The 17,648-nt window shown below is 41.3% G+C and overlaps 2 protein-coding genes across 2 annotated transcripts in view; both read right to left on the bottom strand.

Annotated features, from left to right (window-relative positions):
* Nucleotides 1-292: 292 nt before the first annotated feature.
* On the bottom strand, nt 293-8,031 carry LOC133404154 (arachidonate 12-lipoxygenase, 12R-type-like). Its single transcript, XM_061679804.1, has 14 exons — nt 7,801-8,031; nt 7,230-7,434; nt 7,055-7,136; nt 6,831-6,953; nt 6,459-6,562; nt 6,104-6,270; nt 5,831-5,974; nt 4,558-4,761; nt 4,367-4,453; nt 4,123-4,292; nt 3,068-3,189; nt 2,840-2,940; nt 2,599-2,769; nt 293-1,140 (listed from the first exon to the last, which is right to left on the bottom strand). The coding sequence occupies exons 1-14, from the start codon at nt 7,939-7,941 to the stop codon at nt 961-963; spliced, it is 2,001 nt and encodes a 666-aa protein (XP_061535788.1). The 5' UTR covers nt 7,942-8,031; the 3' UTR covers nt 293-960.
* Nucleotides 8,032-14,411: 6,380 nt separating this feature from the next.
* The window catches only part of tbck (TBC1 domain containing kinase), a 31,992-nt gene continuing 28,755 nt past the window's right edge, over nt 14,412-17,648 (bottom strand). The window contains exon 26 of the mRNA XM_061678618.1: nt 14,412-16,748. Within this exon, the coding sequence (XP_061534602.1) occupies nt 16,638-16,748 (111 nt within the window). The 3' untranslated portion in view covers nt 14,412-16,637. The remainder of the gene's footprint in view (nt 16,749-17,648) is intronic.

The following is a 17,648-nucleotide window of genomic DNA, read 5'->3' as shown; positions in this document are numbered from 1 at the left end:
TAGAGATGTTTGTTTTGTTGAGTTGAGTTGAAATTAGAATAAAGTGTGAAAAAGTTAATTTTAAGATTAAGAAGCAGAAGCATTGTTTTGTCCTCTGTTGTCTTGCGCTGTGTGTTCCTGCCTGGATGGCGACACTTAAAATGGATGATGGGGAAACCGGATTAAAGCAACCCAACGGTAATGCTCCATCGTCACACGGACGTTATGGCACAATTGTACTTTGACTGAAGAATGAACTCTAAATGGTGTCATGCGATAACTGATTTTATTGAATAATCAGATTTCTAAATGGTTGTGATAGTTAAACTTTTATTTGCATATCATGCATGCATACATTGTTTAATTAATACAGAGTTTTGCACACTTTTCACACTCCCTTAACCTGTTAAGTATTCAAGTCGGCATAGAGCAGAATGTAAAATATATTTAATTGACACATTTTAACTATGTTGTATTTCAACCCAACCGGTCACACTAGTATCGATCCACCCCTTGCTCTCGTAATGAGCATGTTATGCACAGTGGCTAAAAGAGGGAGGTTGCGCAATGACCTGAGGGTCATGCAGTTTAAAGTTAAAACTTTTCTGCATGAATATGCCTCTAACTTCAAATGAAACGTCAGCAAATCAGGCCATACTTAAACACTTTAATTTTATTTCATTAATATCTCTTTACACTTGTATGCTAATTACCACTGTTGTAATGTTACACAAAACTGTGCCTGTACAGTTAATACAGGTTTTATGATGGCAGTGACAGATTGGCCTGGAATTAATCAAGTCACTTTTTATTATTTCTCCAGGAAAATTGGATAAAATTGGAAAACTTGAAAGTCAAACTGTGAAGGTTCCCTATTAAAAAAAAATATGTTGAATAACACTATTAATTCATACTGTATACACTGAAAACAAACATTTGTGATTTATGGCATCCTCCTTTTTGATTGTGATTTTCCGTTGTTTAGATGGCCACACTGTTCTCTACCTTCTTTGGATCAAGGTAAGTGTAAGGGATTTCCAGACCTTGGTTTCTGTTGCCGATCGCGATCGACAACATGTCAAGCTCGGCTTTAAAATCAATTTGCAATTGACGGGGAGTCTCTTCAGTGTAATGAGCTTCTGGGTAGTGCCCGAGAGGGACCTGTTGACACAAAGAATATATATGAATATATACTAGTTCCGTTATCAACCAATTCTTTTTATTTTAGACACTGGACCAGCTCTACGCTATCAGACAGATACTGAAGCATGCATGGAAGTTTTCCCAACTAATCCTCATGTGCTTTGTAGGCTCAGAAGAGACCGTGTCCCTTGCGGCATTCTGATGGGGGTTACCTAGGAATATGGAGCCTGCTATCATGGGTCATTCAGTCCCTTTAAAACTGGAGTAAGAACTTTGCACTTGCACGAAACATCCATGTTAGGTTCATTGAAGACTAACTTGTTCATAGGTGTCAATGTGAGTGTGAATGGTTGTTTGTCTATATGTGAACTGCGATTTCCTTACGACCAGTCTAGGATGTACCCCGCCTCTCACCCAAAATCAGCCAGGATGGGCTCCAGCTCACCCTAGTGAGGATAAGCGGAATAGAAAATAGATTGATGGATAAAATAAAAAAAAAAAAAAAAATAAAATAATACAAAATAAAAAGACGTAGGGGGTATCCACTTTGTTGGCCTGACGAGCTCACCTCTGTTGTTTGTGGATGTAGTTCTGATGGCTTCATCCAACTGTGATCTTTAACGTCGACTAGGGTGGTTAGTATGTCTGCCTCACAGTTCTGAGGTTTCGGGTTCAAACTTCGGCTACTCAAGCTTCCTCCCAGAGTTCGAGAATGTGCAGGTTAGCTTTAAGGTACTAAATTATCCTCTTGCCCAAAGTCAGCTGGGATAGGCTCCAGCTCACACGCAAGCTAATGAGGTCCAAAGCTCTAGAAAAATGGATGGATGGCAGCTTCTAGAGTGAAAATGGGCACATCCAAATTGGGAGGTTCTTTGTCAGAAAAGGGTGGATTTATGCCCCTTAAGTTGCAAAGTCTTGCTTCAGGTGGAGGAGTTTAAGTACAACTGAGTCTTGTTCTTAAGTTAGGGAACGCTGGATCGTGCAATTAACCGATGTTCAGTGTAATGCGTTCGTAGACTATTGTGGTGAAGAGATTTACGGTAGATCGGTGTTCCTACCGTCACTTATGATCACAAGCTTTGGGTTTTGACTAATGTGACAAGACAATCCCAAGTAAAATACAGTACAATGAGTTTCCTTCATAGGCAGGCTGGCATCACCCTTAGAACAGTTCGGTCAACCACTAGGGCCTCTAACTTTCCACCACCAGAAACCAGTTGAGGCGACTCAGGCATCTATCTCAGCTGCACCCTTGACACATTCGTAGTGAGGTGTTCTATATTCAACTTGTGGGAGACTCCAGGGCAGAGATAGGACATGCTGCGCTAGCTAACTTGGAACTAGAGAAGGTGCCTTGAGAGAGGGGAGTCTGAGCTTTGCTACTGTACTTAGACTGCTACCGAGTCCCGGATAATCATGATAATAAGTGTCTTTTCCCCAGAAAATATTTTGTCATGTCAAGTTTGATGTACTTACAAAGTCTGATGACTGCCTGCTTAGCAGCCAGACTGTGGCCATTCCCTGAACTGTCACATTGATAGGGGGCAACGTCGCCAGCATTGTGGCCTCACTTGTTGTCCCCTTTTCGGTTGGTGGAGGACGCTGCAGGGTGGCGGGGGTGTTGGGCATCCAGCCACCATAGTCGTACTGCAATGAGGGTTTGCAGTAAGACCCGAAGTAATACAAAGGAACACTCGTGTTTATCACAGGGATTCACCTGTCCGCTGTTTACAGCTGCATGTTGGCACGAGCTAGTAAACATCACCATGGTGGCAAACTTGATCAGCTCAGGCACAGTGGTGAAACTCTGAGGGATTCCTAAGAAGGAAAAAAAGAACTAAAACGAGAACAACGTATCACTGTGACGTGTTTCAGCTACTGGGTGGCTGCTGGTGAGTAAAACACTCATGTAGCAACGTGTAGAATCGTATTCTGTGAAGATCACCTGTTTGTGGCTGGGAAAGGAATCCGTGTTCAAAAATGTCCCGGATCCAAGTCTGCAGTTCTGAGTCTTGCTGGATCTCGTCATCACTCTTGTAGTAATACTGTATTACTCCTTGCACATATCTTTTGAGAGACAACTTGTATCATTATACATCCATTCTGCAAAATATAGATTCTATAATATAGGGCAGGTCAAAGGGTGTCAAAATCGGCGGCACGGTGGTCGACTGGCTCGAGCGTCTGCCTCACAGTTCTGAGGACCGGGGTTCAATCCCCGGTCCCACCTGTGTGGAGTTTGCATTTTCTCCCCGTGCCTGTGTGGGTTTTCTCCGGGCACTCCGGTTTCCTCCCACGTCCCAAAAACATGCATGGTAGGTTAATTGATTACTCTAAATTGCCCCGTAGGTGTGAATGTGAGTGTTTGTTTGTATGTGCCCTCCGATTGGCTGGCAACTAGTTCAGGGTGTACCCCGCCTCCTGCCCGATGATAGCTGGGATAGGCTCCAGCACTCCCGCGACCCTTGTGAGGATAAAAGGCTCAGAAAATGGATGGATGGAATTTTAAGATGATGCTTGCCAGCATTGGGACTATCTCTCTCCAAGTTGTTGTTGAAACAGCCTAGTGGGTGGTTGCCACGCAAACATTTGACATGACCAGGGACACAAATCACAGCATTTCTGGTAATCTACAAAGTAGGCCACCATTTTATTGACTATACTATAGCTACAATATCACTCAATAGTGCACATACCTCCACCAATGCAGGACAAACCAGTGGGGAAACTGTGGAAAGTTGTATTCGTGTTGGGTTGTCCTTGACTCTTTGTGTTTAATAGTTAGACTAATTTGTGGTTTATGGAGGATAACGAACACATGGACAGTACAATTACGATTCTGGGGTTGCACAGTCCTATTTGTGCCATAGTGACTTTAACAGTGAAAATAAATTCCCATATTTGACATTCATCCGGATCTTCCAGAAAATTAGATTTGGCCTACGCACAAAGATTTGTAACGATTGGTATTGCAATAGTTTTTCATGCAAAACGGCATACTTAAACATGATGTTCCAAAGGTGGAGTCCATCATCTCTGTAGTAGAAGTTAGGGACACCGTGCAAGTCGCGATCAACAATGTCATCAGGGATGCAAAGGGACCTGAAGGTGATTGATGACAGCAATTTTGCCAAGATCATCGTCAAAGCCTCTCCACCAGAAGCTGCAAACTGAGGAACAGTCCAATACATGATGTAAACAGATGATTCTAAATATCATGTTGAAAGCAAAGGCTGACTTTTACCAGGGTGAAGACTCCAGTTGGTCCAATCAACTGTTTTCGAGCTAATTCATTGATCTGCAGAGTGTATCGGGTGTGGGGTATGAGGAGCTAAAGGGATAGAAGAGAGGACCATGAAACAAAATCTTGAGACAATAGATGTATTGATGAATAAAAACCCTTGGTTGAAACCGAATTGGGAAAACTCCACTTACCTTGTACAAAGGATGCACCATGGGCAGGTTGCGCAGCAGTGACACCGCAAAAACCTCCGCCAGCAGGTGAGTGCGCAGCAAGTGTGCGTTGAGTTGGTGCTCCGTGAAATCGGCACTTCTCACAAAGATCTTAGCTGTCAGCCAGTCATATGTAGAGTCAGTTGGGAGAAAGATGGGGTTATCCTCAGCCGGAGTCTGCTTCAGCTGTGAGAGTGTGAGGAGCTTTAATCAAATTAAGGATGGACATTTGACTGACGTCATGTACTTTTTTTATTGCAGACTCTACACTGATCCGCAATGTAGGTCTCATGCGCCATTCTTCCCTGAGATAGACTCTGAGATACTTATCCACTTTTGTTCCAGACACTGAGGGTACTCAGTCCTTTTCCACCTGAAAACCATGGCCTCAGATTTAGCAGTGTTGATTCTTATCCTACCTAGCTGTGAAACACCCCAGCAGAGATCAAAAGTCAAGGTCAAGATTTTGAAAAAATTATAACTACACCATTTCCAAAACGCACAGACGAGCTCTTCAGGCAACCAAACTAGAAACCCTCTACACATGTGGTACCACCACCTCAGTCTGCTAATCTAGAGGTACTCTACCTGATCTCCATGCATTTTTTAAAAATTGTGCCACCCACAACAGCTACATTGGAGCCCTGCAGTCTAGCTACACTTGATAGGACACCTTCAGCATGACGCCACCCTTTATTTCTGGTGTACACCATGGGGTCCAGTGGACAGCTCAGCCCCTCTCTTTAGCCGAGGGTCCCCGGCATCCAGTCACAGATCTGATGATATAACTACAAAGTCGATTATTGACCTGTGACTGGGTATCAGGTTCCGTGTGCATTTATTATAATCAAGCGTATGCTCAAACATGATGTTTTTAAGTCTTTTTAAGTTTATGTTTTTAAGAGGTCTAGTGACATAGCACTAATAAGGTTCCTGTCAGGGAGTCCCCAGAAAGGACACATTCCAGCTTTTTCTTCCCCCACATAGGCACAATTTACAATCAAAACACTTCCTCAACCAGAACACGTAGGCCCTATGTCATAAGGGAGGTCAGGGATAATTCCAACATGGAGCTCATGAGCTATTAACAATTTCCCACTTTTGACAAAGGCAACTGCGAAGTAATACAAGATCTACACCCTCTCAAGGAATTCGGAGAGGAGCCAGAATCTCCTGACCTCACTCATAAGATCAGGTTTATGGGACATTCACCGCTAAAAAGATTTTTCTGTACAATGGATTAAACCAATGTCACCTGAATGGCAATAGGCATCAGCTTGTCGTCAGGTCTTTTATGAAGCAAGACAAGGGGAGCCATCAAGTACTGCTGCATCCCTTGTATGGTGTTTGCTGGCATCCCGTCCAGGTTCTTGTAGTCACACAGGTATATGTTGCCTTCCTGTTTGAGGGCGAACAAATGTGGTTACTTGTGTTATAAATAATACATATCGTGTAATGCCGAGCTGCTGTGCCGTTGACAAAATGTTCAGTGAAACGAATATGAGAAAAATATGAAACAAACTGTTACCTTCAACTCCTTCGACAAGCTTGATCCATCAGGAATGAAGACCATGTCATCAGTCACAGGGAAATTTTTAGGCAGAGTTTTGCAACATCGAATCAAGGTGGGATTGACTCCATTTAGAAACTGGTATGCAAATAATCCATCTTCCTTCCAGTGCTCCTGGATGTAATCTGACAAAAAAAAAAAAAAATGTTAAAGTCAAACAGTCATTGGTCAATAATAATAATAGTAAAAATAATAATAATCTTTGAAATACTCCTACTACTGCTAGTATTAATGAATTATTTTGTATTAACGCCTAAAAAAACTTGACAAACAACACTTAAACAAGCACGGAAGAACTATTAGGCCTTTGTACCTGATAAGGGGGTGTCTTTGTTACGGAAAACATAATTGATATTGTCAAGATTTTGCCAATTTTCCTTGTTGTCAACCAGCCCTTTTAGCTGAAGCTCAGCCAACCTGGGAAACAAAACAAGCAGCTTTTTCATCACAAATATCAGCAATGTGGAGTGAAGCACAGTGGAACCTCAAAGGTCAAATAACGCTGACGCCATACAAAGGAATTTATTTAATAAATACAGTTAATGTTGCACAAAACCTCCACTATGCATGACATCATGTGAGACCTCAGCTCACAACTTAGCTTTGTCTATTGTTGCCACAAAGGAGTAGCATGAACACAGAACACATTGGTCCCATCATGCTGTAATTTTGGGGGGGATTTTACCCTGTAGCTGCTGTGAATGCAAACTCTGTAGTCTTGGTGAAGGAGAACTGGACCTCATCTGGCAAGCTCAAAGGACCATCTGCCTTAATGGTGTAGGGCACACCTGGATAATACAAATCCCAGCTTTTGGGCAGTTTAAAGGTTAGCGTAGGCTCATACAGATTGTCTTAAATAAATAAATAAAAACAAATATTGGAGATAAAGTATACTCAGTGAACTCTCACTCATAGTCTGTGCTTCGCTGGCTCAGCTCCTGCTCCCTTGCGTATTGACCAAGAGAGTTGCTTTCATCAAAGATCCTCAAAGCTTTCAGCGAAAAACCACAAATGTATTGCATGAGGATTATTTGTGATATACTGTCAAGTACACAATGGCAGACAAGCATACAAATTAACCTACCTTTGCCCTCTCTAAAGCGGTGAGTCTCCCTGTCACTGATCCAGCAGTGGATGGGAAAGATGTATCTGTCTTGCTCGGGTGATTTGATTTCCACCTGGTCAGGAAACCAAGCGTCATCAGGCAAAAGGAAGAATTGTCGTTTGTCGAGTTCTATCAGAACCAACTGTCCAAGAGAGTTTGGGCAGGAAACAGTATAAGTAGACACCTAGAAAATTGACAGGAAATTGTGTCTGTTAAAATGTTATTCACATTACAATTCATTTTCAGGACACTGGTGTTATTTTCTGGTAGCTCTATTAGGCGGATGTGGCTCAGTAGGTAGAGCGGGTCGTCGAGTGACCAAAGAGTCACTGATTCAAATCCCGCCTATGACTGTCCGCATGTCGAAGTGTCGTTGGGCAAGGCACTGAACCCTAATTCGCTCCCAGTGGGCCTGGCACCGCCTTGCATGGCAGCAGTCACCTACTGGTGTATCAACTTGGCAATCAATCAGTTTTTGGCACTTCCAATATAACTTGCAGGAGCACAAAAAAATTTATTTCAGCATCGTTTTCTGTTTTTCCACACTTACTGATCCTCTGAAGATGACCAAAGTCCTCAACCACGTGCGCTCACTCTCGGCATCCGTTCCCACCAGCTTAATGTGCACGCCGTTCAAGGTGGTGGCGTTAACTCGGTCGCCAGTGTAGACGGTTACCTCATAGTCCACCATTGTTATTCTGGAATGATGAGGAATCTGAATCGGGGAAACACAGTTCTTCTTTCAACAAGAGACAAGCAGCCCCTGGAACTTTTTATATTCTGTGTATAGTAGTGGGAGGTACCTGTGGCAGGTTTTCATTAGGAATGTCAGGCGTGTATAAGCAATGACCGGCGCCAGGTTGCAACAGTGGATTTCTCAATTTAAGCACTTCTGCATTGAAGTCTGTTTTATAAGTACATATACACACTACAGTAAGAACTAGAAGATTGTGATCCATCTGGTTAAAAGGGGTTATTCCTTTTTGGGCAACTGAATGATTAAGTCAGATCAAAGTCAAATACATTATTTTGTTCGGATTAACATTTATTCGATGAATAAGAAAACGAGTGCTATATAACACGAAAAAAATAAGGATCAAACTAGGTCATTTTCATTCTTTCGCACAAGAAAACAAGTACTGTGCATTTTATTTGTGATGAAGTGGAACAGGAAAAAAAAACTGTTTCACATTAACGTCAGGTTTGTACATATTATTTGAAATCGTTTCCATGAAAAATAGTCGAAATAGAAGTTAAATGTCTCTGATATTTGTTTTCCTTCTCCACGTACATATATGGTAGCGGCTTTTCTATATGTGTATTACACAAGCTTTGTATATGTGTATAACACAAGCGTTGCATGGTGATATTATCGTTATTGTTGGTATTGCAATTATCGCAAGTTGTCATCACTGGTACCATTCTGTTGAGTCATTTCAAAAATGCCCCCATAAAATAGCCAAAGAAAAAGAAAACTTGTAGCGCAAATCCTCCAGCTAACCACTGAGCAAAGTCTGAGCAGATGGTCATCTATGTAGTATATAAAATGACGCTTCAAAATTGTGAAAAAAGAATTCTTTGTCTACTCTGTGAAATGCTCTGGACATCTCCGCTAAATACGATGAAACTACACCCTGCCGCTCAACCGTCAGTCAAATACCACTACTACAGTATGACCTGTGACGAGAATGGATGCTACTTCATCTAGCATCTTATGTCTACACATCCCTACATGTTTGAGCTATGAATATATATCTGCTTAAAGCTTACAGTGGCTAGAATATATCCCACTGGGCCGTTACAGCGCTGTGACGAGAGTCGCTAGCCACCAGCTCGTTCGAGAGCTATCAGGTATTAGGCCTAGTAATAATAGCTAAGTAACCACCACAACAGCAACATCATTAAAGAGCGGCACTTCTCAACTTTTAGAGCTGGTGGTGTCTACTCTCTTAAATGGCAGGAGTTGCTCCCTGATTTTAAAGCAAAATAAGAAAATATGCTTGAAACAGTTTTTAGGGTGCACTACAATAATAGTATATTGTTAGGTTATATATATCCATCCATCCATTTTCTGAGCCGCTTCTCCTCACTATGGTCGCGGGCGTGCTGGAGCCTATCCCAGCTGTCATCGGGCAGGAGGCGGGGTACAGTCATGGCTACGGGCAATTTAGTCTCCAATTATTGCATGTTTTTGGGATGTGGGAGGAAACCGGAGTGCCCGGACACGCAAACTCCACACAGGCAGGGCCGGGGATTGGACCCGGGAACTCCAGAACTGTGAGTCTGACGCTCTAACCAGTCGGCTCTCTCTCTCTCTCTCTCTCTGTATATATACATGTATATACATACATGTGCGTGTGTGTGTGTGTGTATATATATATATATATATATATATATATATATATATATATATACACACACACACACACACACACACACATATGCGCCTCTCAGTGCCCTTTGCACAATGGTCATTGCACCAGACTATTGCAATATTAGTCGTTCGAACTGCTCTAAGTGCTAGAGGACTCTGCATCTTTTTGCACAATTGTTTTTTGTCAATGTCTTGATGTCCCCAAAGTGTTCTGTAAATTGACTGTCTGTTGTACTAGAGCGGCTCCAACTACCGGAGACAAATTCCTTGTGTGTTTTGGACATACTTGGCAAATAAAGATGATTCTGATTCTGATGTATATATATGTATATATATATGTATATATATATATGTATACATATATATATATATATATATATATGTGTATATGTATACATATATATACATATATATATGTGTATATATATATATATATATATATTTATTTTATTTTTTTTAAACAGTTTCATCCCTAATACACATCCTCTACTGTGTTTCAAACTAGTTTTCCCTCAGAAATCACCTCTTTAACATGCCACATCCATTAGAGTTTCAGTTTAAATTAGAAAAGAACGTGACACGTCAACAACTCTTATAGGCTGCTATACATTTTACAAAGCAAAAATACAAAATCTTACGTGAATTTATCTTATTTCTTGTTGAAACATTGTACTGTACTTATTTTAAGACAGTTCTGACTTTTTTTCTAAATTGTCAGCAAGACAAAAAGACTTGTTTTAAGATCCAAGATCTTATTTGAATAATCTTATCAAGTCAGTCCATACTAGTTCTATTGGCAGTTTCATTGATTTTTTTCTCCCCTTGCTACTTGTTTCCCTGGTTCTGTTTTCACCACATATTTTGTCATCGCCTCACCTGGATTTAAACCCTTGAGCATTTCAGTAAGTGAGAGCCTTCCTTCCTCATTCCACTTCCCTGCACATTCTCACGCTCATGCAGAGCCACAGTTTGATTCTTTGGCCTTGTGCCAAACCAATATTCCTGCTCCAAAGAATCGCGATAAAAGTAATTCCCAACTTAAATGTACCTGTAGTGCTGTAGTACTGCAGTTCATTTGGGCTGGTGGTTGTGTATAAAGGCAAAATGATTAAAACACATTATTGTCATGGTCCAAACACTTCTGGACCTAACTGTAGATGGAAAAAGCTTGTAGTACCTCGAGTCAGAGGTTTAGAATTGCTGCATGTTTTCCCGCCAAGACATTTTCAGTGACTACTGCCAGGAGGTTTGAAGTTTAGAGAGTTGGCCACAAAACCTAAAAGAAGAAATTTCACAACAGCGGAAATTGAGGTTATTGTGTCGTAGGTAGACCGTGTAGACAAGGAAAATAACACTTTTTCGAAATGTTTCCACTGGAGTGTCGATTACACAAAAAAAAAAAAATTGCCAGGCCTCTATCACATAAGCGATTGAAGGTGGATGCAAAGTAAAGGATATCGGACCATCCATCCATCCATCCATCCATCCATCCATTCATTTTCTGAGCCGCTTCTCCTCACTAGGGTCGCGGGCGTGCTGGAGCCTATCCCAGCTATCAGGATATCGGACCAGATTTAAAAAAAGAAGGGAATAGGAGAAGGAAAGTATAACAGTAGCAATCCTGCTATGTCCAACCACATCTGGCTTTGAACATGTGCTGCTGACGCCTCACCAGTTGGGAGCCGAGTACGCTAACCGCCAAGCTAAAAGTCGGGGCCACGAGCTTTCTTGGCACAGCCCTCTTTAAGGCTTCCGAGGGAGTGCAGTGTGACATTCATTTTGTACAGTGCGAGCTGGCATCCTTTACACCGCGACCACCTGATCTCACTACACAGGATGAGTGACTGGATGCTATAATTTCCCATGCATTACAACTCTGATTAATAAATGGGGCGGCACGGTCGCCGACTGGTTAGAGCGTCGGCCTCACAGTTCTGAGGAGCGGGGTTCAATCACCGACCCCACCTGTGTGGAGTTTGCATATTCTCCCCGTGCCTGCGTGGGTTTTCTCCGGCCACTCCGGTTTCCTCCCACATCCCCAAATAATGCATTAATTGGACACTCTAAATTGCCCGTAGGTGTGAATGTAAGTGCGAATGGTTGTTTGTTTGTATGTGCCCTGCAATTGGCTGGCAACCAGTTCAGGGTGTACCCCGCCTCCTGCCCGATGATAGCTGGGATAGCACGCCTACGACCCTTGTGAGGATAAGCGGCTCAGAAAATGGATGGATGGATGGATGGATTAATAAATGGATTCATTTATAAATGGATTAATAAATGTTGGAAAAATATTGCAATAAGATTTTAATGCAAGGTTTTTCACAATTCTCACAAGTCGCAATAATTCTTTCTTCTGTGGTCATCATACTTTTCCTGTGACAACACAACCAGAAGCGAAATGCTTTCGGAGTAAATTTTTTCAGAGACCCACTAAGCTCAAGTTTCTAGATGTGCAGGGGTGATTCATAATAATTGTTCAAACTCTGGGGTTTTATGTGACTTCCAAGGTGAATTTCCCCCCAAATATTTTGGAAATACACTACTATCTCATTCGACATAAGAAGTTCCACTGTATCTTTTTCATTTTCACTGCCAAGCTACATACGTAACAATGTTATTGGGGTGGATCCACTCTTTAATCATATCACTATCAAAACAAACAACTTCAAATATGTACATAGTCTTTCCCAGCTGACTCTTGGGTCAGATCTGAGGGGAAGGTACAGTCAGGAGTCCTGTGGGCTTCAGCTTATTGATCCCTCCATCCAGGATGCAAACCCGTGGGAAGTTCACCTTGACAAGGTGACAGTGGATTTCTCAATTTAAGCACTTCTGCATTGAAGTCTGTTTTATAAGTACATATACACACTACAGTAAGAACTAGAAGATTGTGATCCATCTGGTTAAAAGGGGTTATTCCTTTTTGGGCAACTGAATGATTAAGTCAGATCAAAGTCAAATACATTATTTTGTTCGGATTAACATTTATTCGATGAATAAGAAAACGAGTGCTATATAACACGAAAAAAATAAGGATCAAACTAGGTCATTTTCATTCTTTCGCACAAGAAAACAAGTACTGTGCATTTTATTTGTGATGAAGTGGAACAGGAAAAAAAAAACTGTTTCACATTAACGTCAGGTTTGTACATATTATTTGAAATCGTTTCCATGAAAAATAGTCGAAATAGAAGTTAAATGTCTCTGATATTTGTTTTCCTTCTCCACGTACATATATGGTAGCGGCTTTTCTATATGTGTATTACACAAGCTTTGTATATGTGTATAACACAAGCGTTGCATGGTGATATTATCGTTATTGTTGGTATTGCAATTATCGCAAGTTGTCATCACTGGTACCATTCTGTTGAGTCATTTCAAAAATGCCCCCATAAAATAGCCAAAGAAAAAGAAAACTTGTAGCGCAAATCCTCCAGCTAACCACTGAGCAAAGTCTGAGCAGATGGTCATCTATGTAGTATATAAAATGACGCTTCAAAATTGTGAAAAAAGAATTCTTTGTCTACTCTGTGAAATGCTCTGGACATCTCCGCTAAATACGATGAAACTACACCCTGCCGCTCAACCGTCAGTCAAATACCACTACTACAGTATGACCTGTGACGAGAATGGATGCTACTTCATCTAGCATCTTATGTCTACACATCCCTACATGTTTGAGCTATGAATATATATCTGCTTAAAGCTTACAGTGGCTAGAATATATCCCACTGGGCCGTTACAGCGCTGTGACGAGAGTCGCTAGCCACCAGCTCGTTCGAGAGCTATCAGGTATTAGGCCTAGTAATAATAGCTAAGTAACCACCACAACAGCAACATCATTAAAGAGCGGCACTTCTCAACTTTTAGAGCTGGTGGTGTCTACTCTCTTAAATGGCAGGAGTTGCTCCCTGATTTTAAAGCAAAATAAGAAAATATGCTTGAAACAGTTTTTAGGGTGCACTACAATAATAGTATATTGTTAGGTTATATATATCCATCCATCCATTTTCTGAGCCGCTTCTCCTCACTATGGTCGCGGGCGTGCTGGAGCCTATCCCAGCTGTCATCGGGCAGGAGGCGGGGTACAGTCATGGCTACGGGCAATTTAGTCTCCAATTATTGCATGTTTTTGGGATGTGGGAGGAAACCGGAGTGCCCGGACACGCAAACTCCACACAGGCAGGGCCGGGGATTGGACCCGGGAACTCCAGAACTGTGAGTCTGACGCTCTAACCAGTCGGCTCTCTCTCTCTCTCTCTCTCTGTATATATACATGTATATACATACATGTGCGTGTGTGTGTGTGTGTATATATATATATATATATATATATATATATATATATATACACACACACACACACACACACACACATATGCGCCTCTCAGTGCCCTTTGCACAATGGTCATTGCACCAGACTATTGCAATATTAGTCGTTCGAACTGCTCTAAGTGCTAGAGGACTCTGCATCTTTTTGCACAATTGTTTTTTGTCAATGTCTTGATGTCCCCAAAGTGTTCTGTAAATTGACTGTCTGTTGTACTAGAGCGGCTCCAACTACCGGAGACAAATTCCTTGTGTGTTTTGGACATACTTGGCAAATAAAGATGATTCTGATTCTGATGTATATATATGTATATATATATGTATATATATATATGTATACATATATATATATATATATATATATGTGTATATGTATACATATATATACATATATATATGTGTATATATATATATATATATATATTTATTTTATTTTTTTTAAACAGTTTCATCCCTAATACACATCCTCTACTGTGTTTCAAACTAGTTTTCCCTCAGAAATCACCTCTTTAACATGCCACATCCATTAGAGTTTCAGTTTAAATTAGAAAAGAACGTGACACGTCAACAACTCTTATAGGCTGCTATACATTTTACAAAGCAAAAATACAAAATCTTACGTGAATTTATCTTATTTCTTGTTGAAACATTGTACTGTACTTATTTTAAGACAGTTCTGACTTTTTTTCTAAATTGTCAGCAAGACAAAAAGACTTGTTTTAAGATCCAAGATCTTATTTGAATAATCTTATCAAGTCAGTCCATACTAGTTCTATTGGCAGTTTCATTGATTTTTTTCTCCCCTTGCTACTTGTTTCCCTGGTTCTGTTTTCACCACATATTTTGTCATCGCCTCACCTGGATTTAAACCCTTGAGCATTTCAGTAAGTGAGAGCCTTCCTTCCTCATTCCACTTCCCTGCACATTCTCACGCTCATGCAGAGCCACAGTTTGATTCTTTGGCCTTGTGCCAAACCAATATTCCTGCTCCAAAGAATCGCGATAAAAGTAATTCCCAACTTAAATGTACCTGTAGTGCTGTAGTACTGCAGTTCATTTGGGCTGGTGGTTGTGTATAAAGGCAAAATGATTAAAACACATTATTGTCATGGTCCAAACACTTCTGGACCTAACTGTAGATGGAAAAAGCTTGTAGTACCTCGAGTCAGAGGTTTAGAATTGCTGCATGTTTTCCCGCCAAGACATTTTCAGTGACTACTGCCAGGAGGTTTGAAGTTTAGAGAGTTGGCCACAAAACCTAAAAGAAGAAATTTCACAACAGCGGAAATTGAGGTTATTGTGTCGTAGGTAGACCGTGTAGACAAGGAAAATAACACTTTTTCGAAATGTTTCCACTGGAGTGTCGATTACACAAAAAAAAAAAATTGCCAGGCCTCTATCACATAAGCGATTGAAGGTGGATGCAAAGTAAAGGATATCGGACCATCCATCCATCCATCCATCCATCCATCCATTCATTTTCTGAGCCGCTTCTCCTCACTAGGGTCGCGGGCGTGCTGGAGCCTATCCCAGCTATCAGGATATCGGACCAGATTTAAAAAAAGAAGGGAATAGGAGAAGGAAAGTATAACAGTAGCAATCCTGCTATGTCCAACCACATCTGGCTTTGAACATGTGCTGCTGACGCCTCACCAGTTGGGAGCCGAGTACGCTAACCGCCAAGCTAAAAGTCGGGGCCACGAGCTTTCTTGGCACAGCCCTCTTTAAGGCTTCCGAGGGAGTGCAGTGTGACATTCATTTTGTACAGTGCGAGCTGGCATCCTTTACACCGCGACCACCTGATCTCACTACACAGGATGAGTGACTGGATGCTATAATTTCCCATGCATTACAACTCTGATTAATAAATGGGGCGGCACGGTCGCCGACTGGTTAGAGCGTCGGCCTCACAGTTCTGAGGAGCGGGGTTCAATCACCGACCCCACCTGTGTGGAGTTTGCATATTCTCCCCGTGCCTGCGTGGGTTTTCTCCGGCCACTCCGGTTTCCTCCCACATCCCCAAATAATGCATTAATTGGACACTCTAAATTGCCCGTAGGTGTGAATGTAAGTGCGAATGGTTGTTTGTTTGTATGTGCCCTGCAATTGGCTGGCAACCAGTTCAGGGTGTACCCCGCCTCCTGCCCGATGATAGCTGGGATAGCACGCCTACGACCCTTGTGAGGATAAGCGGCTCAGAAAATGGATGGATGGATGGATGGATTAATAAATGGATTCATTTATAAATGGATTAATAAATGTTGGAAAAATATTGCAATAAGATTTTAATGCAAGGTTTTTCACAATTCTCACAAGTCGCAATAATTCTTTCTTCTGTGGTCATCATACTTTTCCTGTGACAACACAACCAGAAGCGAAATGCTTTCGGAGTAAATTTTTTCAGAGACCCACTAAGCTCAAGTTTCTAGATGTGCAGGGGTGATTCATAATAATTGTTCAAACTCTGGGGTTTTATGTGACTTCCAAGGTGAATTTCCCCCCAAATATTTTGGAAATACACTACTATCTCATTCGACATAAGAAGTTCCACTGTATCTTTTTCATTTTCACTGCCAAGCTACATACGTAACAATGTTATTGGGGTGGATCCACTCTTTAATCATATCACTATCAAAACAAACAACTTCAAATATGTACATAGTCTTTCCCAGCTGACTCTTGGGTCAGATCTGAGGGGAAGGTACAGTCAGGAGTCCTGTGGGCTTCAGCTTATTGATCCCTCCATCCAGGATGCAAACCCGTGGGAAGTTCACCTTGACAAGGTGTGCAGCAAACTATAAGGAAACAGAAAGATGGAACATTTGAAAAACAATTGTGTAGGATACGCACGTGCATTATGTGCAGCCGCACAAGGCAGCATTGCTGTTGGGCGGCAACACTCCCACAAATGAAAAAAATAAATACAAAATTGCTACGTAACATGACATGCCAATCCTTGCTGTTTGTGTAGCGAATTTGTGCCCCCTTGTGAAGTCGCCATCTGTAGAAGCGATGCTGGGTGAAGGTGGGAGTTTTAGGGAATGATGGGAAATGTAAGTTACACTTATCATCAACATGGAAAAGGAAAATATCAAAGTCATCAGGGGCACAATTTTGAAGGAGGGCCTCGGACAACTTGCCATTTAACTTAGGACCGCCACTGGATACCTGAACCATACTGCTCTGTCGAAACGGCCAAAGTAACTTAACTCAAATTGTAGGTTAATTATAGAATCACACATTTAACATTGTGAATCAATTACAGACATTTTGTTGATTTCCAAACTTCATCAAAATTTTTTATTTTATTATTTATTGAAATGTTTACATAATTCTCAAGTGACAGTGATTTAGTGTCTTAACGCCACCTTTCAGGTACCATACCATATGATAAAGATTGTTTTTGGCACCCTTCACATTTTTTGCGAATGTACCAAAAAAAAAAAAAAAATGGACCGCATCGAACTGAACCAAACTATTGGTGGAAACGAGGCCTATTCAAACTGACATGCTTTAAAACAATTCTGCTCAAGAACTTAGAAGAGATCACAACATGTCAACAACTTTTACACTATGCAATACAGTACTATTTAAGAATGAGAAGCAGAAGCGCTGTTGTGTCATCTCGTGCTTTGCTCCGTGTGTCCCTCGATGATGACTCCTGTGGACGTTTGTATTTGTCAACTGGAATGCAA

Source organism: Phycodurus eques, chromosome 6, assembly GCF_024500275.1.
Source record: "Phycodurus eques isolate BA_2022a chromosome 6, UOR_Pequ_1.1, whole genome shotgun sequence".
NCBI classification, from domain to species: domain Eukaryota; kingdom Metazoa; phylum Chordata; class Actinopteri; order Syngnathiformes; family Syngnathidae; genus Phycodurus; species Phycodurus eques.
Note: the sequence above shows the minus strand (reverse complement) of the source record. Positions and strands in the feature narration are given on the sequence as shown.